At 39.5% G+C, this 27,571-nt stretch overlaps 1 protein-coding gene across 7 annotated transcripts in view; it reads right to left on the bottom strand.

The window, feature by feature from the left end:
* Positions 1-27,571, bottom strand: part of MAST4 (microtubule associated serine/threonine kinase family member 4) — a 510,487-nt gene that overhangs the window by 298,389 nt on the left and 184,527 nt on the right. For 3 of the 7 annotated variants that reach the window (XM_069492553.1, XM_069492556.1, XM_069492558.1), the window contains exon 1: positions 14,071-14,180. The exons of the other annotated variants lie outside the window; for them this stretch is intronic. In XM_069492553.1, the coding sequence (XP_069348654.1) occupies positions 14,071-14,109 (39 nt within the window). In that variant the 5' untranslated portion in view covers positions 14,110-14,180. Of the gene's footprint in view, positions 1-14,070; positions 14,181-27,571 lie in introns of those variants that run through there. 7 annotated transcript variants of the gene reach the window in all.

The following is a 27,571-nucleotide window of genomic DNA, read 5'->3' as shown; positions in this document are numbered from 1 at the left end:
AAGCTCAATTCAAACCACCATCAACATTCTTCTATGGGAACACAAGGCTTCACAAAGAACTTCACTTAAGCCTATGTTCCTTCTTCTAAACATAATGCTGGACAGATCGTGAGCCTTGTCACGTATCAAAGGCTTTATCAGAAAACATTAGTGCCAGCACTCATCGCATCAGGCAGGAGACTGGGCAGGGGGAGTTCTGGATCTGGTGAAGAAAATCATTCTCCCCTCTGTTATGGGTGCAGTGACCACAGCTCAGGAGTAAAGGGATTCTAAAAAGGCATCAACTGTTCAGGAAGGCTAACTTGTAGGGCAGATCAAATGACAGTGGAACTGTCTTGCTGACACATAATATTCTTTTTAAAGGACTTGACAAATGAAAAGTGGGGGATGACTTGAAAATACAAGTGAATGGACAGCACAGGAAACAGTATTCTGTTTCAGGACCACTAACGTGACAACTATCAAAGAAAAAGTGCTTTGACATCAGTGCTCTATCTCATGGAAGCCTTTTAAACATCGCATTTGAAAGATTCAGGTTTTTCTGACGCAAAACAACATAAAGAGATTTTGAATTCTTACCCATTTTACACAGAGTAGATTTAAAAGAAGAAGAGTTATAGATGAGGTAACGGCACAGGTGTATGACTAAAGGCATATACACAGACACACACAAGAGCTCATTTAAGGGCTGCATTGCAAATTATTTTGATTGGCTCAAGTTGCCTAGGTTAGTGTTGGCATTAGAGAGGCAAAGTTTCATTCATGAAATTTTAATTAATGGTGATAAGATTTATCTAGACACACAAGTGGAACCTAAATATGAAGCACATGAATAATAGAATGTGCAGGAATTTTGAATGCTTATGTTTCAGAAGAAAACAAAAAACTGAATGTGTGAAATCTTGGAGTCTCTAAGCTAGTCTATGTTTACATTTCAATAGCTTGCAAGGTAAGCTCTGTGAAATTGGTCAAATGTATAGACTCTCACCTTTCCTCCATCCAAAAATCCGTCAATTAGCTTCTAGAGAAAGTGGCATACAGAAGTTAATATCTAGGATCTCTAAACCTATTCCAGCTGATAAAGATCAAAATAATTCCAAAGTAAATATGTTGAGGACACAGGTTTTCTATGGAACAAATTCTGGAGGGGAAGCTTAAAATACCAGGTGTTAACAGCTGATGTGGTCAGTGAACCTACAAGTGGAAATGAAATAGACAAGGCAGTGCACAATACTCGTAAAAAACAAAAACAAAAAAACAAAAAAAACAAAAAAACAAAAAAAAAATGAAAGAACAGGAAAATCGGAAGACAGAAAGCCAACACATAAAAACATTTTTCCAACAGGTAAAAAGGTGAGTTTCGCAAATTTTGTCCATTTAAAACAAAAGCATTTTAGATGGCACCTGCACTACATTGATTAATACAGACATATTATACACATGCGACCACCTGTGTTTCCACCCCACCCCAATCACCATGCACTCTAATGCTGATCTCTCTTAATTAGCATCATGCAATCCTGCAATCAAAAGCCTTTCCTGGCTCCACATTAGCTATTCCTTGCCCTTTATAAATCCCCTTACTTCTAAGAAGTGACTTTTTTAATCCCCACAGGAGTAAAAGGATAGTAAATACACAAGTACTACATATTTGAATGACTGTATCAATATATTGTGCCTTCCCAATCGCAGAATTTTTGTCCTGTCAATTTCTGCCACCCACAGTCTTTCTTTCCTTTCAATGAAAACAGGATTGCTAGAAACCAAGAGGTAAATCAAAAGTACAAGGTGTTATGCTTTAGCTCATTTCAGAAACCCAAGGATTAGGAATGGACAACTTAGCTTAAAGAAATGAGTAAGTGAAGGAATGAAGGAACACCTGAATAGTGAACATAATAATAAAGCTATTCTTACTAAGTACTCACTCACCTAGCCAGGGTTAGTGCTGTGGTCTGAATGTTTGTATACCTCCCCCCCCCAGCCCCAAAGTTTATATAGCCTCAGTATGATGGTATTTAAAGATGGGGCTGCCTTTGGGAGCTAACTTGGATTAGGTCATAAAAGTGGGGCTCTCATGATGGGACTAATGCCTTCATCAAAACAGGAAGAGACCTGAGATCTTTCTATCACACAGAAGGCAGCCGTCTGCAAACCAGGAAGAGAGCCCTTATCAGAAAAGAAATCTACTGGCACCTTGATCTTGGAATTCCCAGCCTCCAGAATTGTAGGAAGTAAATGTCTGCTGTTCATACCACCCAGTCTATATCATTTTGTTATAGCAATCTTAACTAAAATAGTTATATATTTGCCTACCTTTGGTAAAGTCATCATAATAATCCTGCCAGATGTTAGTATTCTCATATTATAGAAAAAGAAAACTAAGCCTCAGGAAAGTTTGAACTTGCTCCAAAGTCACATAGCTAGGATACGGCAAAGCTACATGATGCAAAGGAAGCAGAGGAGGAGACAGGCTCAGGGGTCTACAAATCCAACAGTAAGAATAACCACAACTTATTATGAGCTTATGACATTCTTACTATCTGCTTGACATTGTTCAAAGTAATTGACATGCACACATCTTATTTACTTTTACAACATTCCTGGGAGGTGAGTACTGATGGCAAGACTAAAGTTTAGAAGACAGTAGCATGTCTAAGAAAATAAAGCCAGTAAGTGATAGACAAACATTCAAAGAGAAGAAGTCTAGGAGATTTCAATGCCACTGCTCTTAACCCCAACAACATAAGCTTGCCCCCTGTATTAGTCATCTCTGTCATCATAATGCTGGGTAACAACCTACCACAAAGCTTAGTGGCTTCTAGCAATAAATACTTACTCTCACACCCGCAAATCTGCAGGTAGATTGTGAGTTTGTTGGTCTTACTCCAGGCTACAGGTCTACATAGGTCGGCTACACAGGGTTTTGTTCTGGGACCCAGGCTAAATGGGCAGTGGCTACCCTGGGCATGTTCTTCTCAAGGTGGATCACCAAAGCACAAGACTTTGTCAAAGTGCACAAGCATATCTGCAGCCTCTGTTCATGGACCCATCCACTATCAGCTCACTGGACAATTAAAAGTCACCATGGCTGAGCCCAAAGTCAAGTGGCAGTGGTGGGGGGCAGTATCTCGGCCCACCATGAGGCTGGGGGACAAGGGAGTGAATGTATACTTCTAACACAGGGAGGTGAAAAATTAAGAGAACAGAATCTATCACATTATCCAAATTTGATTCATATTCACCATAATGTCTCTTAGTTTGGTTGCTGAACAGATCATGGAAAATGAATCTGTGAGTTTAACAATCTATACTGGGAATAAAGTTTTAATGAAAAAGTATAAATTAGTCAAGTCAATGGTATTATTCAATCTTTACCTTCACAACAATGCTAAAATTGAATGAGTAATTAGAAAATATAGAACTATCTTATCATGAAAAATATTAAGATAAAAATCATATAAAATGAAATATTTCCACATCTAGCTTCTAAATTTGAGCACAAGGCTAAAAAAAAAAAAATCCAATAGAAAATGTTTACTGTTTTCTACAATCATTTTGAGGTCATTGTAATAGATTCTACCTCTGACTCCCTACAGCTTTCCTAAGGATTTGCATGTTCAACATACTAAACCACTAGGCAAGGCAGGAACTCAAAAAGAGTGTTGCTAATAAAATTAAGCTCATATGCTCATTTGTTGTCTGAGAAAAGGGTCAGTTTTCAAAATTATCAATATGATTTAATGGTTTTGCGTACACATATATGCACAAAGAAACTGAAAACAGAGCATAAGAGAACTGATAAAATTGTACATGTCAGGTGTGTCTTAGTTGAACCCCCTTACCTTCAATTATGATATTCCATTCAAATGGAACAAAAATCTTGGCTGAATTTGATGTAATCTCACTCAGGTTTTAAATTCACTCACTGTTTCAAGCAATAGAGTACCACCTCATCATCTTCATTTAAGAATGAATTGCTTTTTCCATTACAGCCTCTAGTTTGAGATGTTTCATTCTGCCTTTTCAAAATTGTATTGGAATGAGACTTGTAGGTAAGTTGTCAAAGTTGGAAGCAATTTGCAAAAAAAAAAAAAAAAAGGCAAATACACATCTTCAAAATTGGATACATTATTTTCAAGGCCTGATGCTAAACCATAAAACTACTTTGCACACTATGTAATTTTAACCATTCCTGCAAACTAAGTGTTAAAATACACTTTATGGTATAATTCGTGAAAACTATTCTAGTGGCAATCTATTAGTCTGGGAGAAATTGTGTTCTCTTCTTATTTGTAATCTAGTTCAATTAATTATTAAAGCTGATAGCTTCAGACTTCCTATCCAGGACTGACCTCTCTTTAGAAGTCTGAAACCACATCTCCAACTGCTTTACTGAACATAGGCACCGAGATGGTTCTTCAAACTCAAGATTCACAGAACCAACCAATCCTTTTCTCACCATCCAAATCACATTTATTTCTTGCCCTTATTTGTTTCTAGTCTCTAATTCCTGACACTTGGGAGTCACCTCCAGTTTCTCTCATCTCTCCTTTCCCAACCATCAACAGGTCACCATGTCCTGTTGATTCTACCTTGTCCTGTAAATTCTACCTTCAATTGCCTTTTCTTTATTTCCAGTTTCTTGGTCCAGTGGCATCATCTTTCACTTCCTCACTTCTAACTTCCTAGCTGTTTATTCTGTTTATATTTCTGGCCTCTTACCAACCACTCTTTATCAGTAGTTGATGGAATAGTTCACAGTTGGTGAAATATTTCTATGCCCTGCTTAAAATCTTTCAGTGGCTTCCTAGATTATGAAGCCCAAATTGCTCAATATGGCATCATTCTTGGAACTCTGTTCATCACTTCCCGCTTCTCACATTCACAGTTTGCAATTCCTCGAAAAGGGTGCACCCTGTCTAGCCACCACACCTAGCACACACTATTTCCCCTGCCTGGAATGCCCTTCTTGCCCAATCAGTATCTGTTCTTCCTTCACCATCTGGCAGAAACATCCCCACCTCCATAAAACCTTCCCGGCCTCCTTCAGCAGAGCTGGGTACCATCCCCAAGGCCCCTGCATCTTCACTGACAAGGGTTGCAGCACTTGCTGTCTCAGAAATTGCTGTCTGTCTCCCCCACCGTACTATAAACCCCTCATGGGTCAGTATCATATTCGACTCATTTTTGTACTGCTAGAGCCTGAGATAAAAGTACAACAGTGTAGATTTAAGGCATGACACACAATTCAGACATAAATCTGTTCAATATATGCTATGATTATTAAACATTTGTCAAAAGAAAAGCAAAGAATGCATTCACAGTCTAACTAAAACATCCAATGTTTTGGGAACTCAAACACGAATGTTACTGAAGACTATCTATGATAAGGGTTTCATTCCATATCCAAGCCTTTGTTATCGCTAAGCATTAGGAGAATGCTTCAAGGAACTAAGCAACTGTCTTACTATGCCCTTGAGGTGTTGCCTGATGTAAACCGTGCAGTATGAGCCAGCAATTTAAAAAGTGTAAAACTGCACCTGGACACCACCAGCACATGGGTCCTTTCAGAGTAATGGTCTAGAGCTGCCTCCAGCTACCTTACTGCAATACTTGGCCCCCCACGGCAGGTTTGTTAATGGTTTGAGCTTTCTCATTACCATCACTGCTGTTCTTTGGGAATTCAAGAAACACATACAGTGAATACATCTACTTTCCACCTACCTCTCCATAAACAAAAATATATATGTACACATATTCCCAAGTCTCACTGCAAGAAAGCAGGCCAAAGCTCTGTCACATGTTTTAAAGGTTGTTAAACCTTACATTTGCAGACAGAGAAGTTGTATGTTCCGTGACTTGGGGGTTAGACACTTAATACCCTAGGAGCAGTGGGTTTCAACTTGGACTGCACAGCACTGACAGATACTAACTGAATTGATGTGAATGGTATCTAGACTATAGGCTTTAAGAAAGCTCTCCAGGTGGTTCAAAAGGGCAGCCAGCTGCAATTGAACCACTGTCCTAAGGTTTGGAGACATATCACATTAAAGTTGATTGGGCTGTCTAAATTCAATAAAATTGCACAAAATAAAAAAGTCTTTAAGGACTTTTCATTGATGGTGCTGAGTATTATAAAGCAGCAGTCCCCAACCTTTTTAGGACCAGGGACCAGTTTCGTGGAAGACAATTTTTCCAGGGACGAGCGGGGGACGGGGTTCCGGATGATTCAAGCGCATGGCATTTATTATGCAATCAAACCTCTCTGCTAATCTTTATCTGTATTTGCAGCCGCTCCCCAGCACTAGCATCGTCACGTAAGCTCCACCTTCTGTCAGATCAGCGGTGGCATTAGATTCTCATAAGGAGCGCACAACCTAGATCCCTCGCATGCGCAGTTTACAGTAGGGTTAACACTCCTATGAGAATCTAATGCCAACGCTGACCTGACAGGAGGTGGAGCTTGTGCAGTGACGTCAGCGACCGGGAGCGGCTGTGAATACAGAGGAGGCTTCCTTGCTCCTCCGCCCCTCCTCTCCTGCTCCACTTCCTGGTTCCTCACAGGCCAGGGACCAGTACTGATCTACAGCCCAGGGGTCGGGGACTGCAGCTATCAAGGTTTTTCTTAGACAATGAAGAAAAAAAAATTAAAAATGGGTCCCCCAATACACTTTTTGGACTGATTATAAAGTAATACAAGCTTACTGTTAAATGGTTCAAACAAAAACAAATTTGTATGACCCTGCCAAGAATTAACATTTTGGCACATTTTCTTCTTGTAAATGAAAATAATGAAGAAAAAGAATATGGGTTATCAAGAAATGTTAGCTATGATGAGTAGTTTTTAGGCTTTTTATACCTTATTTTAATTCATTTTCAACAACTCCGCAAATAAGTGCTAGTATTTTATTGGTGAGGAATTAAATAGCCTGGCCAACAGCACAAAGTGATAGAGATGACCCTGAAGGCTCTAAAGCTCGTGCGTGTTCTTTCCTTCCATCCCAACTGGGCTACAGTATCTCACACACACACTCTTTCACCCTGCCTCACACATATGTATGTGTATGTACCTACGTACAGCGCCTATTTTAAAAGAATTGTACATACATTATCTGTATAGTTAGTAACCCGTTCTTTTTTTCACTTGACATTATTTATTGTCAGCTTTTCCCCATATCATTAAATATTTGTCAAAAGCATGATGTTAAGGGCAATGCTGTCCTTTAACATGACTATCTCATAAGTTAGCTGCCAATGTCCATGTTTTCGGTCGCTTCCAAAAAAGGCATGTGATTCCTAGGACACTTTAAAAAGCTCTATTGTTACTCCCAGTTTAGTTGAAATGTAAGTTTCAAGTAAATTCAAACACCCTATTTGATTTAGTTAGACTCTGGTGCCAACAATAAAACGATCGGTTGCTGCATGCATATTGATCGAAGTTCATGTAATTCTCAATTTTTATAGTTTACCTGGTTTATTGATTAGCTGGCCTGCTCATCTCCCTCTGTCTTCTGTCATTCTTTTAATTAATTTCATTGTTTTAAATGCAACATTATCAAGAATTTTAGGTCTTATCTACTTTAAGAAATCTTTTGAGACAACTTAAGATTTTCAAATGATATAATAAAACCACGCAACTCTTGAAAGAAGGAACCATGAGATTAACAATGAAGTGGTGGCTAATTTTATCTAGAAAGCTATCAAAACTGAGCATAAAACTCAGTCTGGGTGGCTAAGGCAAAAATGGAAAGACATAAGAGAGGTCACAGTTCTCATCTGATTAAAAGAAACTTTCACCTAGGGAGGAACTTTTTTCAGTGCTGAATTCTAAGCTAATTTATCATGTGGGCCTCACATAAGGGACAGGGCACAACATAATGGATGGGGCTTCAAGGGGAGTTTTACAGAAAGCGCAAAGATGTTTTCTCACAGTCATTTCTTTTAGCAACCCTCAATAAAAGCCAAGGACATAATGTGAAGTTGTAATTCTGTAAAGGGGTTTGGAGAGGAGCAGAGACTGGCAGTGTAGGAGCACTGCATTCGCGTGACAGGACCTGCTACCGGGCAGACCTCGGGGAATCCGGGAGATAAATGGTAAGAGGTCTCTTGGGCTATTCCTCTCACATATCACTTCTCTGAGCCAAGCTTTCACAGCATCTGCAGAGCAGAGCAATTTAAAATTGAGACTGCTTGCAGGACCTGCAGCAGGTATCCTGCATTATTGATTCAAAGGAGAGCCATGTGCTTCAGACACTGAAGTGGAAGGGGATGAACTAACATTTTCCCATGAGGATTAACAGCCTGACTGGAGAGTCTATGTCATCTTACACAACAGTAGGCAAAGGCTGGGGGTGGGTGGTGCACAGCTTTTCACGAAAAGCAGGTTTGAATCTGTTCAAATGCTGGAACTTAGTAGTTCAGGTCCCAACGATGTACGCTATGAAAACTTCAGTACTGGCTTCAGCTGGCAAAATGCTGAGAGCAAGGGGCAGCTCAACACGTGTCCATGATAAGCCACGAAGGGTGTACTTCATTTGCCCATCCAGATCTACTCTCCACCCAACACTGGGCCCTGGGGTCCAACCTGCATGGACAGCACCCATGGGGGCTCCCTTGTCCTCTGACTTCTAGTTGGGTTCTGCTAATACGGGGCACAGCGAGTGATTACAAGGACAGAGGATAGTAAGACTGAGATATCCTCCTGGTGCCTCCCCGTGAACATGGCTGGCTGTGTCTCTTTACTTAAGGACACTGCTCCCATCTCACGGCTTCTGTCTCTAGGTTGTGTAACTGTTCCCTCCCGTACCCTTTGAGGCCTAGTAGTAATAGCTCCCTGTTGCTTCTAGCACCTGGGACTGCACCATCCCTTAAACTTTCCCAATCTGCCACATCTTTTAAACAATCCCTTTGCTAAACTCTACTCAAATGATCCAAGTCATGCATGCCATCTTTTTATTGCCTGGACCCTGCCTGAAACCCACATTTAATTATTTTAAATTGCACTATGCAAGGCTTCGTGGTGATGGGGAAGAGAGCTAAGGTTAACTGAGTACTGTCAGATGCCATGCTAAAAGATTTACACTCCCCTTCAATCTTTAAACACCTCATTTATTATCTCCGTTTTACAGGTGTGGATACGGAGATTCAGAGTGGCTAAGAAACTTTACACAAGTTACAGAGCTATTCAATGTCACTGAACACATATCCGCTTCTAAAACCACTAACCATCAACAAGTTTATAGTTTCAGCTTAAGATACTCATAAATGAAATAATCTTAAATAATTTAATACTTCTGAAATTATGCATGTTTCAGGATTAGGTGTGCAAATAAATAGACGACTATTATAGAGTTCAGAGTGGAATGCAGTAGATATAGAAAATTTAATGAAAGCATTAGAATTGACTTTGGTCCCTGATAAACAGGAAGAATTTGGGCAAAAGAAATAAAGGATATTGTAGGTAAAGGGGATGTATGAAGTTTGGAAATCTCTAACCATGCTGGGAGAGGAGGTGGTGAAAGGCAAAGATTTAGAGAGGAGGTTTGGGAAAGCAAAGGTTTAGAGATGAGACCAGCGAGGAAGACTATGGCTAAATCAGAGAGCAGTGTGTGCTTTTACTCTATCCTGGGGTAGATACTGGAAAGTCACATGGGAATTTTAAAGCAGGTGAGTGATACAGGATCTGGGCTGAGAAGCATGATGGATTGAAGAAGGGCCTAGACATAGGAATACCACATGTTTTGGCAATCCAGGTGTGAAAGAGGCTAGGACTAGGCTCTACACATGTTTTTATGATAGAATAGGCAGTGGGCAACAGATGGAGAAATCAAAGGTGGGAACCAGAATGAACTGGAGAATTATTATTTCACTGGCAGAAATACAGAGATGACAACATTCTGGTTTATTAACAATTATACCAGAGAGTCAGAAGGTACCAAGGAGGAGCTAGTAACCAAATTTGCTCATTTTACACTGTTAAAAATAATTCTTAGAGTACAAAATAAAAATTTTTCCTGAACGTAAAATTTTTGAGGGCATGCCACCCTTATCCTCTGTGGATCAGGAAACTGAAACTATAGCATTATCTCTATCTCAGAGGCAAAAACTGAACTCCAATGGATGAGAAACACCACTCAGAAAAGAACCCTGATTTATCTAATAAATTAAGCACCCACAATGACCAAGAGTTCATTTACCATTTCCATCCTTCCTGCCCTGAAGAAGTCCTTATGTCTTTCTGGAACTGCTAAAGAACACAAGAACCTTATCCCAAAAAGGAATTAATATTATCATAGGTGTTTCAATTACAATACTCCAACTAGACTTCTTCCCTATAAACACCCAGAGTCTTCAAATGAATAATGTTCCCACATAACGATCCTACTATTAAATTTCAGGTCAAGTGTAAACATATCCATAGTCACAAAAAAGTTGACACAGAAGCAACATTGAGACATTAGGACTTGAATTCGTGCAAGCACCTCATAATAGAGGTAGTTTGATACCTAGTCAGAACTAAGAGTCCATCTGCTTTTTTGCTTTCTAAAATTGAATTCCAGACCAAGGCCAGTGGGAACTAGCCTAGATTTTTGTTGTTTTAAATAAGGTTGGGGGCATGGGTGAGGTCAGGTATAGGAGAAAATGAAGCAGACAAAACAAAAAACCTAAACACATTCACAAATCTAGAAGTCTAAATTATAAATATTTAGTTATTTTTGTTGTTTAACTGTGTCATATAGTAATTTAGGGAAAAGTTTATTTTCACATTCTAGCTGCATGCGAGAGTGTGGAAGCAGACTGAAATTGTCATATTTAATTGGGGGAGGAAGGTCAAACAGAGATGATGATGCCAGGCAGAGAAAAGCACCAGAAAGAGGAGTCTCTGGGATGGCCTCTCTCTTTTGGTGACTCGTGCCTGCCTTAACGATGCCTGCTGTTCATTGTTCTCCAGCCTTGGAATCTATCACATTAGGGATAGGGACACTTTCATTAAAACAAATATAAAGGAAACATAAAATAGAAATCACTGAAACAATTAATTTCCCTGACAGTTAAAAAATATGACACACATATGAGGGATAGTAGGCCCGAAAGGAGCCAGTTATCCTCTGACGAATTAGACCTGTCAAGAAATTCAAATTGCCCCAAGTCCAAGGTCTGCCCAAGCCCATCCATCCGTCAGAATTCCCTGTGTTTTGAGAAGCAATCGGAAAAGTTTCCCAGATTTCTAACAGTGGAAGCCATTGGGGCCTCTTTCTCTCATTCTTATTTCAAAGGCAGTGATTGAAGTGCTATCAGTAGCACTGGAAATATTAATACAGTCCATAGAAAAGATGGAAAAGTGCAGTCACTTAAGATGAACAACTCAGTTGTGCTGCCATTTTATGAGGCTGTCACGCTTTGAGAAATTATATGTTCTGACTAAAAATAATTTTTCAAAGTCCAAATTTTAAAAAACACCACTAGTAGGCCTATGTTTTAACAGCTAGAGGTACTGAAATTTTTTAAATAAGCTCTAAACATATACTGCATTATTGTAAAATTAGATTTTAGAGAATTGGAGTAGAGTGTACTCCAGATTTTTGACACTAGGTTTTAAGTTATTTACAGAGCTGGTTAGTCTCACATATTATGCATCTATGCAGTGCACAGACTTTCATTCTTATAATACAAAATCCCCTATGCTAGCCTGGTATAATGATCCCTGCAAATAACGTTTACTAGCCTAAATGTTCTAACTTAAAGACAAATTCAAACAAACATGAAGTATAATGATTTCTTTTTGTTAGCAGTGATGCAGAATGTTAAAAGAATAGAAATCATCCCTTGCTTTTCAACAATATAATTTTTATTGAGTATCTACTACATGCTAGTGTATTTATTATATGGCCTTTAACTTTTAAAAACTCAATTATATCTACTTATTTAGTACACTCAAAAGTCATATATTGCAGTGTGTATTTTACAGACCACCAAGACACCAACATGGTGTGTGACTTGTGCAGGATTACCTAGCAACGCAGGGCTGGAGCCGGGAACATGAAAGCGCAGGTTTCAGCCTGGTTTTACTGCTAGGGGTGTACTTCATTTGCATGTTGAAATATTCCACATAGCTATATTTGTAAATTAACTTAATTCTTAAATTCACTAGGTGGCGTTACTCTTAGGAACTCTATAGTGACATCTGTTGTAACACAAATACATACTTAAATTTTGTACATTGTAAATAGTTTCTTTACATTGGAATTTCTTAAAATAGCTACTCTATATTTGTGATGCCTTTTTTTAAAATGTTAGATATGACAGGAGTGCAAACAAAATAGGCTTTAAAAAGCCAGAGTAGAGTTGTAACTATGAAGTGGCAGAACTTTTAAGCACTTTTGTGTTGTTATTTCTCACAGCGTGAAGACTTTTATCCCATTCATAATAGAAAGCAGACATTTTTAATCCATTACACAGATGATGGCAGGTATAGTAAAAGTATCTTAAGTACAATAAAGATCTAGCATTCCAATACTGTATTAACAAGTATTCCTTTGTTTTGTTGCAAATCTTTTAGATAGAAAATAGCCCATTTTTTTAAATAACCAAAATGATTCCTTTATTTCTAAAATTAAAAGTCCATGAAATCCATGCCCCTCAAAAGCAACATATGTATCAACCATCTCCTCCGAAGTTGTAATACATTTATGTCACAGAAATGAAAAACCACACAAAAAGGAATTTCTTCTCAAAAATACACTTAAAAATTATCTAAATGAATTAAAGGAGAAAGAAAACTCCCAGCATCATTACTATCAATTTACTAATGATCTGAGCTATTAAGAGTTTAATAGAGTTTATCATCTTCTTAACAAAGAGCCTTTCCGTATTTAACCAGGGACCCCAAAGAGGACGTGGACACACACAAACAGCTGTGCATTACCAGAACTTTACAGAGGTGATGAAAACAAAGAAAAGGAAATCCACAGCAGTGACTAACCACACTGTACATTCAAAAACAATGACCACACTGAAATTCATTAAGGAGGTAGTCTGTTTACTTAGGCTTAGAACAATAGATGACATGTAACCCCAACTTCTATTAATCCCTTTTTTGTTTACCTGCAAATAATTAGTTTGCCTATATTATAGTAATATAAATATTAGTATTAGTAATTGATACTTAAAAAAGAAGCAGATAACAAGACCAGCTGTAACTCAAAGAACATTAAGGAAGCATTTCTAAATGTGCTATATATTCAGTATTCTCAAGCATGCATTTTTTAATTCAAAAATAATGAATTACGAGTTTAACAATGGCTAAAGATTAGATTCTTTCACAAAGAAAAGTGTCACATATACAGGAAAAAGAGTTATCAAGGAGTTAAACATACTTATGTTTTGGCTTCCTTAAACTTACAAACTGCCAAGCAGATGTTTCTTTCAAGTTTTTTGATTTGCCAAGTTTTAACTCAGAATGCATTTGTACACTAAAGTCAGAGTAATTTAATTAAAGAAACTTGGGCACAAAAAGGCAAGGCAGTAAGATAGATATCTTTTCTCATCTCAACATAAACAAATTACAGAGAACTTTGATTGAGCTGCCAGCAAAAACTTTCATTTTACTGTCAGGAAAAACTCCCAGCAGCTGCACACAACTGCAAGGCGATCAGACACATGCTGCCGGGCAGAGATTGAGCCCAACACAAAACTGAGTCCTATGTTCCCAGAACAGATCGGAGTTCCTACCCTAAACAGACTTCCCAGACACTTGACAAAATGCCAAATCGTCTCATCAGCTGTCACTGCCAGCCACGATTTAACTATTCTTAAACAACCAGCAGAAAAACAAACCACCAAAGTATCAAACTCAAAGTCGTATCTATTGTCTCTGACAAAAGAACCTTCCTCACTGAACCCTGTGATGTGTCATACCTGTAACTAGAAACTCAGTGTATCACGTTGCCGTGTAGATACTAAGAACTGTGCACACATTCATGCCCAGTAAAGGAATGACAAGGGAACTCTGAAATCCTCAATGGCTGGCCACGGACAATGCTACATGTCAAGAATGGAGCAGTCTCCTACCTGGAGCCCTCTTCGTCTTAGAATGCTGGACTCATCCATCTCACCCTCTGCTTTCTCTGAGCCTCTCACAACAGTCTAACCATGCTGTACTACCTCTACTTCGGCACGCTAATTCAGAGCCCCGCAGCTGCTAAACACTTACATCACGCGCTAGCTGATTGGAGCCCGGAGTCAGCTGGTCCCGCTTAGTTATTCACTCCAGCAACTTCGGAGATCACGGATGCTTGCAGTTCAGTGGGAGAAGAGCAGCAAGTGGGCTCAGATACCTAATGCATTTATCCAGGCGGTGGAAGCTCTTGCTATTAAAGACAGGAAATCGTGAGACCCCTGCTTTCTCTTCTTCAAACCGCTGGCCGTGGCATTCCAGGCGACCAGTAAATGGCTTATCGGCAGCGGCTTCGGGTCAAGCCCCTTCTGAAGCAACTATAAGGTCAAAGTGGCTAAGTAAATCAGCGGTGACAGACACCTCTGTAAAAGGCAGCTGCTGATTGGGACGGTGAAAAACTAGGGCACAGCTGGTCAGCCAAGCAGCACCACTATGCCTGGCGCTCATCTTTTCTGAAGGCATCAAAGAAAACAAAACGTAGCAGAACACACACCCTGCCTGAAAACCTACCAACGGAGGGCTCAGGGTGGCTGTTCCCCCTCCTGGGCAGAACACTTCGCACCTCCCAGCAAGAAAGCCCATTCATTTACATAAGTACCTCACCAGCCAATTCCTAGCTCAAAGACAGAAACAGTTTAGGTTTTAATTTCCCTCCTGATAATAACTTAGTTCTGCTGATACCTGACCAAAATGTAAAAAGGGGGAAGAAATTCTAAGAGCTATCATTAGTTGGAATATTAACCTGTGTATAGTCCACAAGCAGCTTAAAAAAAAAAAAAAAAATTCCCATCATGTGCAATTTCACACTCTGTTTCAGCTTGTTTACTCCGCTCATCCTCATCTTATTTCAGTTCAAAGCAACCAAGAGATGAATATTAAGTTTTCATTACTGGCGTGGCACAGGAGTAACAATATACGATACTACCAATTTATAATAAATTATTCTTCCTTGTTGCCTATTCTAAAGATATTTAAATTGAGAGAATAGTTTGGTCCTGAGAGACAAGGACTATCTGTAGTTTAAGAACAATCTCCTCCCCCCATCACTCTATCCACTAGAAAAATTGTTTTTCTTGAAAGAAAGGCAGGCATAAAAAAAATTTTTTAATCAGTAATTCCTGGATTCTACCTAACCCAGATATCTAGAGATTTCTTAATGTGGGAGGGAGAGAGGAAGGAAGTATCTAGTAGCTCCTCATTCATTCACGTGATATTCCGCTAGCTTTCCATCTCTTTCTGGCTGTCAACACACTATTAGGCTTGCTATCAATTGATTAGATTATGTCATTAAAAATAGCTCAGGGATTTATGAATCTAACCACTGAGGAAAACTGATTGCATTTTATGTTCCCTAACAGTCTTTGCATATATCTCCAGACATACAAAGACAAGCCTTTTCAAGAAATGCTACCCCTAAAGCAGCAAAGGATGTCAGGGTGTTTTTCCACTTAGGCATGTTCATTTGATACCACTTAAGGAAGAAAGCCCCAGAGGGTTTTTGGCTCTCACTTATACATGGAGAAGTAATGCCATCTTTAAGAGTAAAAAACACAGCCCAAACCTGGTCATCGCTCAAATCAAAGTGTACCAACAATTCTTGCACAATTTTTTTAAAAAGATTTTTAAAAACTACAATTTTTTTTAAGTTGAAGGACAAAATAAAAAAAAAAAAAGAAAAAAGAAAAACACTAAGGAGAGAGAAAGAGATTGGCTTGCTATATTTTGGCAATCTGCAAAGCTGGTGGAAAACAGATCCCCATTCTTCACAGGCTCACCTGCTTTGTAATCTTTTCCTGAAAAGGGAAAATCTTGCTCTTCGGTGTAAACAAAAGGAATGACAATTGTTGCCCCTTCTCCCTCAAGTCACCCTCCAGAGAGAGAGGAGCACAAAAAGTTCCCTGAATTTGAAGAGCCATCTCAGACAAGGCCTTGGCAGCAGGTCAGAATATATTTACCAACTCAGAGTGTCATTGTTATCTGCCCACAGAGGCATAAGGAGGTCCTAAATAATTTGGGGGAAAAAAATCTTAACCCAAGAAGCTCAACTTTTAAAAGCAAAAGTCAAGCATGGTGTCCTTGTATACACTTCTGCTCTGAAGACTGTGATCCTCATTGTGCTAGCCCTGAAATGTGGGTTTCTAGTGGAGGGTACCATGTTCCCCCTGGACAGAGAGAAGGGGGGAAAAAAACACTTTTCTCCTTGAAATAAGACTCACACGTTACCAACACACACACACACACACACACACACACACACCTAGAGAGCCCAGAAGTATCTTTTCTGTGACCAATGGGATAAGCTACTTGGAAGTGCTCTCAGAAGACATTTTGAGGACATCCTGTCAAAAAGTCAGCTGATCTGCATCCCAGACAAGGGGTCTCCGCGTGCCGCTAGAGTTGTTTGGTAGGTGGGAGTGATAAAAAGGAATTTGGTTAAGGATGACAAGTATGTTTCTTCACAAAGGAATATTTTGAGATAAAATCTAGGTTAGTGTTCCACCATTAAGTCTAAGATGAGGATTATGACCATCACACCATCAAATCTAGTATGAAAAAATATCGATTACCTGTCAAAGTGTATCATTTTGAGAAGTGATACACATACATTTTAAAGAAATAAAACCAGCCAGAGGCAAAAACATTTGGGACAAAAATGAAAGGCTGCTGAAAAATAACATCAAGCAATAATAGCTTAGCAGAGGGAATAGTAAAAGGAAAATTGCTACATTTACCCTTTGCTATGTATTTTCTCATCAAGATAAGCCATGTGTTAAAAAGCAGTAAAAACTTCAAATGATGACACTATTCACAGGTAATAATTAGGAGCTAGCCTAATTTCCATTAATAAACTCATTTCTCCTGTGATTTTATACCTTCATGGAATATGTTCACAATATTGAGTCAATTCACAAAGTACCTACCTTAATATGTATTTCTTTTATTTAATACATGTGCAGTCAAATAATAAAATCTGGTAGACTTTGTCATTAATTATAATCAAAAGCCAGGGGCTTTGTGGTGTTTGATTTAAAAAAAAAAATTATTTGTATGGAAACACCACATGCCCACTGTATTACAGGCATAATTTACCTTCCTGGAATAATCACAATCTATGGTCACTCTAATGGAGGTCAAATTTAAGTTTTAACAATTATTACAGCTAAATGGTCCACAGAAACAAGAACAATTCCAAATCCCAACTAAGAAAAACTAAATGGTGGGGGGGAACATTTGGCTGCACACATTTCACAAAGACGTAGATTAAGATTTTGTAATTATTATCCACCATGATGATATGTGGTACAAGGACACAGGTTTGTCACCTGATTTACATGGTCAGATATTTTTCACATACAGTAATATACTGCAAAAAGGATGTTGTAAATTTTTTTAATTTTAAAAATAGAAAAAAGCTTAAAGAATAGAGATATAAAGAAAATATTTTGCACGGCTATCCATTGTGTATGATAAGTTATTACCAAAAAGTCAACAAGCTTTAAAAAATTAAAAAGTTTTTAAAGTAAAAAAGTTACAGTAAGCTACTATTAACTTATTTTTAAAGAAATTAAAAATTTTTTTATAGGTAATGTAGCCTAAGTGTACAATGTTTATAAAGTCTACACTAGGGCAGTAACACGTCCTAGGCCTTCACATTCACTCACCACCCACTCACCGACTCACCCAGAGCAACTTCTAGTCCTGCAAGCTCCATACGTAGTTAAGTGCCCTATATAGGTGTCCCATTTTTTATTGTCTATACTGTATTTTTACTGTACCTTTTTCATGTTCGGATATGTTTAGATACATATACTCATCACTGCGCTACAATTGCCTACAGTATTCAGTGCGGTAGCATGCTGTACAGGGTTGTAGCCTAGGAGCAATGGGCTGTACCTAGACGCGTACAGGCTACACCATCTAGGCTTGTGTGAATACACCCTATGATGTTTACACAGCAACAAAGTCACCTGACAAGGCATTTCTCAGAACATATCCCTGTTGTTAAGTGACACACGGCTGCATTTAAGACAAGTTACCTTTCTTCACTAGTTCTACGTGGGTTACTCCAAACTCTTCTGATTTTACTCATTCTTCAGCAACTGAATGTTCACTGAAGAACTGCTGTGAAGACTATACGAAGTTTAGTCTTGTTTTTTTTTTTTAAACAACACAAAGGTGTGGGAAGTTTCCAAACCTAACCTTCCCACTCTACTCTGCTGGTCTAATTCAGCCCCATCTAGAGCTTTCAGCCTTTGGCTCCGGAACTATCTATCCAGAAGGCAAGAGAGCCAAAGTCTGAGGGGAGCGGAGAGGATCGAGTTCTGGTGGAGGAGGAGTGGATCAGGGAGGAGTGACAGGCGAGGTCCACTGTGCTGCCGGCCCCCATCCCTGTAAGTTAGGTACCAACAGTATCCTATTTAACAGATGAGGAAATCAACATTCAGGTTAAGTAACTTCCTTCTATTCTACACAAAGGAAAGGCACAACTGAGATACCAGCCCTGACCAGGCTGATCACAGAGCTTGGGTTCCCAACGACCATGCTCTATTGCCTCTTAGGGTTTAAATAAAGGAAGAAAAAGTGCTTTCGAAGTGTAACAATGACATGAAAGCTGTCAGATTCCTTAGCTCCTAAGGAAAAAGTATCACACAGTAAGCTGTCAGTGGTCAGAAAACAGAAAGAGCATTCCAAATCCCAAATTCATTGAGCCAGGAGCCTCTGAAAGAGAAACGTAGCAGGGTCTCAGCTACCTCCTCAGGGGGAGGGGAGCTAGAAAGCCCCCTGGGTAGGAGGGGCTAGAGGAACAAGGCTAGCCAGGGACAAGTTTCTTTCTGCTTTCTTCTTGAATGTCTCTGCGCCTACACTGAGTTTGAACAACTCTTCATCCTTCCAACTCCAAAATTACACAGTTCCAAATATAACACATATTTATTTATAATCAAGTGAATTCCACAAAACCAAAGGCACCCTTTCAGTTGTTGTGCCGGGCATAATACACACCCCGGTTAACCTGAGGGAGTTTTGGCAGCTTTTCATTTGCTAGTCTGATACTTTTTCTGGAATTTACCATTGAAGGCTGCTCCTTAAATCATTCTTTCCTTTTAGGTGAAATGACTCAGGGCAAGGCTGCTCACTCTGTTCTCAGCAGTGCTGGGAAAAAGAAAGGGAAGAGGGGGGAATCCCAAATATTTCCCTTCACTTTCTGGAAGCTGTGACTCCCCAGCATATTTAGAAGTGCCATGTGCTGAGAACCAGCCCCCGCCAATGAGCAACCAGCAGGCTGGCACAAGTCCCTTAACTTCCTTGAGCTTTGGTTTCTCAGCTGTAACATGAAGATACTATGGGCTTATGATCAGGAAGCTGGGGAGGAGGGGAGGAGGGCAGGAGGCAACCTGATGGGAAATCGGGAAATTGGTCCCCTTGCCCTCAAGGTGAGAGCAGCCCATGCACTTCACTGTGGACACCTGGCTCCTCCCTGCCAAGCCCACAGCGGAGCCTCCCAACTCTCCTTCCTCCTCCAGGGCATTGTCATCTCCCCAAGCACCTGCGTCACACAACCGCTCAGCTACCTTCCTGGCTTCCCAGCTTCCTCCATCCTGCCTGGCTCCAGGCTGAGGAGGTTTCCCACCAGCCATCCTCATCACCCCTCTGCCCCAAGTCAGAAAGAGTTCAGACTCCAGCGATAAGCTGAAGCTCAAGTGCATAAAACACACTCTGCAGTGTTAATGCTAACTTGAGAACAGGTTAAATCCTTGGCTGAGGCCAACACTAATATTTACTACTGTCTAATATTAATACTATAATATTACAATATTACTGCGTGATGTTATTGCTGTCTGATCTTTAGAAATATTTACTATACCTTAAATGAACATAGCAAGTGAACCAGATATTAATTACCAGTGTCATCAATGCTCAAAAGAAAAACAATACCTGGAAATAGATTCCATCCTAAAGTACCAGGAGGTATTACACTCAGGAACAAACACGGAAACTGTGAATTTTCTTTTCCTGTATTTAAAAATAATCACCTGAAATTTTAAAATAAAGTTCTAACCTCTAAGGTTAACAAAGGTAAAGAAACAGCAGTTCATACGGTATGTGTCTTTTTTGTCCCCAAAGAAAAAAAGATGTTAAACCTGTCAGGAAGAAGACTAAAACAAAGGGCAGGCTGCCTTCCAGTCAAAGACAAAATTTTTCCCCACTTAAAAGAAAAGAGAGCATTCTAACACCTTCCCCATGACAACATACCAAAGTCTGAATTTATCCAAAGAGTAGCATTTTCTAAAACACATGTTTCATTTAGCAAAAACTGAAGGTGAGGTCAGTAGCAGGCATATGCCCAGGAAACAGGCTGCATCCCACGCTTCCTGCATCTAGCTCCATTATTTTCTCCCTGCCTGCAATCCTGAAGACTTCTTAAATGCATGCAATTGGTGATTTCTACAATGTAACATGCATGATTTCGCTTAAGGCTTTTCAGGAGAAAGCTATATTGCCTTGACGTTTGCATCACCTTTTTTTTATCTAATTATTTCTGGCATATTAGCCATCAAATCACTACTGACAATATGACAGGAATCATGGTATTGAAAAAATTACATCCTAGGAGGAAATAATAAAATATAAATCACATACATAATTTTCTTTTGAAGATCTTAACAATGACACCCTCATATACATATGAAATATAGCAGACTATCCTCATAAATGCCCTAACATCAATCACAGCAGGAAAATATTCTCTACTTTGCAAACACACGAATCCAACAAAATATAGCATTTCTAATAAAACCGGGTAATACAACTTCTTTTTTTTTCATATGAAACCATTTATGAAGATCTGACAATTGGAAATAGCTCCAGTATTTTTTTTCAATTACGTCCTTTTATGTTTAAATGATACACAGCTAACACTAGGATCATGAACATTTAGCAAAATTCCATATTTCATATTAATATATAGATTATTATGGGAATAGATGAGTGAAGTGACATTGGCAGAATTGCCACTATAGGATACCTATCAATTCCACAAGCTTTAGAAATGCGTACGTTGCTACGTATATTTATTAGTGATAATACTACTGGTATCAACTAAGTATTTTATGAGCTTCTGAAACAGAAAGATATTCCTAAAATTATTTCTAAAGTGACAAGACATACCTAGAAATAAAAGATCAAGGAAGATTATCTTTTAAAATTTTCAACTCTATGCTCTATATTCCAAGTGTAGCTGCTGAATCAGAGATTATAAAAGAACTTTCAGACAACACATGTAATTTTATTTATTTATTTATTTATTTATTTTTGAGACAGAGTGTCGCTTTGTTGCCCTGGCTAGAGTGAGTGCCGTGGCATCAGCCTAGCTCACAGCAACTTCAAACTCCTGGGCTCAAGCGATCCTCCTGCCTCAGCCTCCCGAGTAGCTGGGACTACAGGCATGCGCCACCATGCCCAGCTAATTTTTTCTATATATATTTTAGTTGGCCAGATAATTTCTTTCTATTTTTAGTAGAGATGGGGTCTCGCTCTTGCTCAGGCTGTCTCGAACTCCTGACCTTGAGCGATCCACCCGCCTCGGCCTCCCAGAGTGCTAGGATTACAGGCGTGAGCCACCGCGCCCGGCCCAGACAACACATGTATTAAACTTTTTTTTAATCCTACAGTGACAAAAAGCTAAGTTCTAGATTAAATGTACGGTTGCCTAGCTAAACTCTCAAAAAAAGGAAACACAAAGTAGAAAAAAATCTGGAAAATGTTCTGCGGAGAAAAACCAATCGTGTCACCTTAGAATTTAAAACCCCGCTGACCAAAGACAAACATGCTAACTAAAATTGGAATGAGATTCCACATATGAATTTATCAAGCATTCTTTCTTACATCTGTGCTTTTATATTGACATGCATTACACAATATAGATCTGAATCGTGTTATGCAAGTTTACTGTTTTCAACCCTTAGTTTAAGATGTCTTCAGCCTGAGTCTACCTAGAGGCATCAGGTTAAATTAATTCTGAGGCTTTGACCAGAATCCTCATTCTGATCTTGTTTGCATTATGCACACATAGCCCGGCACCTTTAGTGACTCTTCTACAAATACTAAGCAGCCAAATAGGTCCAAGAGGTATATATACAAATGATTTTAAATAAGCAGGTTTCTTTCAGGCAAAAATGCAGAAGTTTAGAAGTTCCCCCTGAATCCTGTTTGTCATTCTACTACTCCCTATATTCAGTTTGACTTTCTATCATCCTGCACTAGCATGTCATCCATTTCAGACACGAATAGAAATGAGGCTGCCACCTGCCAACTAGTTTATGGCTGAAAGAAAGTAAGTGCTCCTTGAGACTCTATCACGTAGCACAGTATGCGACGTGTGTTTCTCTTCTCTACGGTATTAACTCTGTCTTCTAGCATTCCTTAAGTGTACTCTTTCAAGAAACACAAAATGGTCTCCAGATCCTATCTCATTAATCCTCATCAGTTTCTTGTGAAGTAGAAAGGAAAGAAACGAGGCCAATTTACCAATGAAGAAAATGAGACAATGAGGTTATAAGAAGAGCCCAAGGTCACGAAAACAGTAAAAAGGCAGCGCTAACAAGAGAATTCAGGTTTCTCTGGCCAGGACCCTGGGCCCAGACAGCAGCCGCATTCCAGAAAACCTCCCTTTCCTCCTGCACCTTCATGGTCCATCTCACCATTACCCCAACAGCAAGTCAAGGGCAAGGGCTGCCCTGCAAAACTCTGAAATAGACACACAAACAAATAAAAAACCAAATATGTGCGTACCGAGGCTTACATATGCATACAGAGGGAGAAACGGCAGCACAAAGTGAAGATCAGACCAAGGATATATACATATGAAGGAGTCACATTAAGCACCACCTGAGGACTTCTAGTTGAGCAAGAGAATGCAGAAAACACAGTGCTTAAATCACAAGGGCACAGACCATACTTAAATCTGTTCTCTTCTTGATTCTTAGTGGCAAAGTCTCTCTCTATACTACAAAAACATGGTCATGCATCAATACTCAAAATACCATACGATTCTTGGAGTCAGGTTACACACCGAGTCCGTGGCTCTTCCCTAAGACCTCAATGAGCATCCTCTCTCTTTTGCCTTTCTCCATGTCTTAACTCAAGAAAAATAAACATGTGCCTAGTTTTCTTAGTAACATTTTAAAATTATAAAATAGACATCTATTGCAAAACATCTGGAATATACAAGAACACCATAAAGTCATATCTCAATTAAATGAGCAATGCTTTATGAACCCCAATATATATGTACTTTTACACATAAAGGACCTAGAAATTTCCATTAAAAGCTGTCTTTAAATTACTTCTCAAAGTAAAACTACTAAAAGGTGACTTTAACAGAAATCAATTTACAACAGTCTTTAAAAAAAGATGACAGTAAATGTTAAAAAAAGTTTGATCCTCCTGGTAGCTAATTTCTTGGATTTATTTTCTCTCTAGTCTATATAAGAATTCAACAAGGGCTCTAGCACATTATCCTTAAAAATCAAGGAAATCTGTCTCAAGTTTTACACCCTGATATAAAGTCCCTATGTTCTGTTTGAAATCCCCAGCTCATTTATATTCATTAATCTTAATGATATCATTAATGCACAATGTGTTTCACAGAAACTAATTGTATTTTGCCAGAATCAAACATTAACAATTATGCCTCCCATTATCACCTAATAAAATAAAATAAAATCTAAAAATTCTCAGGCACGTCAGTGAATATTTTGGTATGGTAACTGATTTGCATTTTTAATGCTATAATAAATTGACCAGATTATCATCAATTAGATAAATTAATATTCTTTAAGTAAGGCAGCAGGGAATTATTCTGTTAGAAATCGGCAACACTTTACTCTGACTTCCTTGAGCCTTATTGAATACAGGCTTAGCTCTCTTTTGTCCCCTTATCTAAAGCTGGCTTTTGTGACTCAAGCTAATACCACACAACAGAACATATTCCTCTTTAATTTTATATACTTATCATTGCTTTAAGAAACGACAGGAGATTAGGGAATCTATGCTCTTCAAGTAAAGGAGAAATATCTATCCCGGCAATAAAAATGTCGTGAGTCAGAAGTGCATGAATCGATTTGTCTAAATCATTGTATTACTATTTTTTTTATCCCCTTGATTCAAAAACCAATCACTAAGCATCTACTATGAGTCAGGCATCATGATGGATGCTGAGGACAGAAAGAGGAAAAAGACTCAGTCCCACCGGGATGCAGCCATGGGGTCCCGAGACACATGAATAAACAAAACACAGGGAGGTCAGCGGAGAGGCAGGGATGACACACTCACCGTGCTGTGCTGCACGAGGACCCAGGAAGGATGGGTACAGAACACGGGAAGGGAGGTAAACAGTCCAAAACAGCAGTTCCCCGATTTATCTGCACATTACAATCATTGGAGGGACTTTTATAAATTTCACAAACTAAGGCCACACCCAGAGCAACTAAATCACAATCTCTGGCTCTGGAGGTGAGCCCCAGGCACAGCAGTTTCTAGAGCTCCCCCCGCGACTCCTATGTGCAGCCAAGTTTAGGCACCACTGGCCTAAAGGAAGCAGGAATTCTAAGTGGGGTAGAGGACGGACAGGAGGAGCCGAGAGAAGCCCGACAAGCAAAGAGAACAGCACGTGTGCAAAGCCAAACACGGGTAACAGAGCTGAAAACGGTGTGGTGTGACTGCCACCGGGGCATGGTGGGTCTGACTCCTAAAAGCAGCCGCTCTCTACAACCACAGCCTTCCTGGACTTTGACATCTGTACTGGTTTATAAAAGCAGACCCTGCAAGTTCTGCTCCTTTCCCTCTTCCCAAATTCAGGGTGTCATTTCCTTCTCCTTATTACGTTCCTACATAAAACAGCTTAAATAACCTAAATGACTTACATTAGAAACCTTACTATTGTTCCTATAATCTTTCCCATAAATGATTATAAAACTTGAGAAAAGGGGAGGGGAGAAGTGACTGCGAGATAGGAGAGAAAGGAAGCACTGACTCCTGTGGGCATGAAAGAATATGACTTTCATCTCTTCTCACCGAAGACGAGCATTTTCATGGAAAGACAAGGCACTTTTTCCACGATTTTCCTCTAAAACTGAACTTCAGTGAACTGGATAAGTCCTACCTGTCTTGGCCTTACTAAACACATTATATGACTCAATTATTAAAAGCAAACACGGTTCCTCCTCTTTTCCTCCTTGAGGTTTTGCTTCAATGCCACCTGAACTCTGGTGATGATTTCATACCTCACCTGACAACCTTGAGAACTTGTCACCACTCTTCTCTGAGACGGCAGGTAAGGACGTTTGTGAGGAGCCCATTAATTGTATGCTTTAACTGTCCTCTGAAGAAAACTGGATACAACGGGATATGTGTATCCCGACTGTTTTACCTACAGACAAAACTAACAGATTAAACCTGATGCCACTTTGTAAAGCAACATGCAGAGGTTCCTTGCCCTCAGCCATCAGGAATAATACAGATTTCTTTAAGGGAAAAAAATACAATAAAATTCAAATTCTTTTCGAGAAAGCAGGATTTGTCTTCTGAAATACATTTTTTAAAAGTAAAGCAGCCTCCCCTTATCCTCGGGGGATACGTTCTAAGACCCTGGTGTCTATCTCAAAATATCTTATTGTACTATATCACCTATTTAAACCATGGAAAGCAAACCTCACGTAAGGGGGGAACCATTGTATGTTACTAATTTTACTCCTCTGTTTTTAGAGGGGGTACTTGTATTAAGAAGTGAAAATGTTCTTTCCTTTACATGCTTCTAAAAAAGCATCTTTAACCATTTCCAAGTATATTAATAAAAACCATAACTAAAAACTCTCGGCATGGAGTTATTCATTTAACCGTGTTTAACTGCATATGCAATAATAGTTGATTATGCAGTCTAGCAACATGAAGTCTATTACTTCAAAAAGAAATTATACCTAATGTGTTCCACTAAATTATTTTTTAAGTTATTGGAAAGAATCTCTCCAGCTCAAGTATGCACTATTTTCTGAACATAATTCAAATATATAAACCTAGGGTACCAAAACATCTTCCACACACTATTCTATAAACTCGAAATGCTACTAAGGTTAGCAGCACTCTCGTTTGCAGCAGTGATCTGGAGCCCAACTGTCGTGGGGAAAAAAATCTCCAGGATACATCATAAAGCTTTTTAATTTCAAGCAGTCTATTAGCATCTACTCTGAACTTCTTTCTTTTCCCCAGTTGACTTAGTCAGTCACCTTGCACACAGGGCATACCTTTCTCTGACATGCAGAGATGGATGCATCCTTTTAAAAAATCCTCTCAACATTTTCAGTTCTATCCATTGCATAGGAGATTTGCTGACGCGCCACCTAGTGGAGAAAACTCCACTTGCATCAGTGCACTTCACTCTTGTCTTCACCCTCCCCACGCCCCCCGGTTTTTTAAACTCCCGGTTTTCTGAGTCATGGAAAATGAAGATCAGTAAAAGTATTTTTCAGAGAATAATCTAATGAGAAATGCAGAGTCTGTCCCATCCAAGGTGCTCCGGGAGGTGATGTTCTGAATGATTTGGGTGGGAGTGCTGGCCTCTTGCATACCTACGGCTGCGCATCACGCTTGATTAGGCCAGAGAAAGGCAACCAAGGGTCAGGACAGACCCACAAGAGAACAGTGCTTCCTTGAGGCTGGGATGAAAGCCCTGGCCTGCGTCCCATGCTGACAAGCCACTCACAGCTCCCCAGCACACAGGAGGCACAGTAACCAACCCTTAGCTTTTTCCAAATGCCAGAAGGTTAATGAGGTGCATGCTGATCATAAACAGGTATTTTTGTTTCATAATTTGTTACTAGGCCAGGTCACATCACAGAACTCTGAAAATATCTGGGGACCCTCCCTCCCTGAGGTTCAAGGAAGGAGGGAGGAGATGGGCGAAGGTGCCCAGCAATACAACTGTCTGTTCCTGTGAAGTTGCCCCTGCAGGCCCATCTTTTTCTTAACCCACAGAGGCCTGGGGTCAGCTGGAGCAAAGTGCTCGGCTTCTGTCTCCTAACTTTGCAGAGGTGACGGACAAGAAGGATGATTTAAAGGCCTTCTCAGACTCCATCATGATGCCCTTCCAACAAAACACTCAATGCTGCAGCAACGTAAGAGTGTAGCATTCCACTCCTATTTTGTCTCCCCATCAGACTACCAGATTTGTACCTTACATTCCTCCTTTTGCTATTAAATACTTCTTCCCATGGACTCATTTTTCTGTTTCAAGCCCTCAGAAAAAAAAAAAGAAAGAAAGAAACACTCCAGATTCAGAACTAGAACTGCCCATTCATTCTCAGTGGGCAAAATATGTACGTAATACCATTTAATTAGCGG

Source organism: Eulemur rufifrons, chromosome 17 (genome assembly GCF_041146395.1).
Source record: "Eulemur rufifrons isolate Redbay chromosome 17, OSU_ERuf_1, whole genome shotgun sequence".
In the NCBI taxonomy this organism is placed as follows: domain Eukaryota; kingdom Metazoa; phylum Chordata; class Mammalia; order Primates; family Lemuridae; genus Eulemur; species Eulemur rufifrons.
Note: the sequence above shows the minus strand (reverse complement) of the source record. Positions and strands in the feature narration are given on the sequence as shown.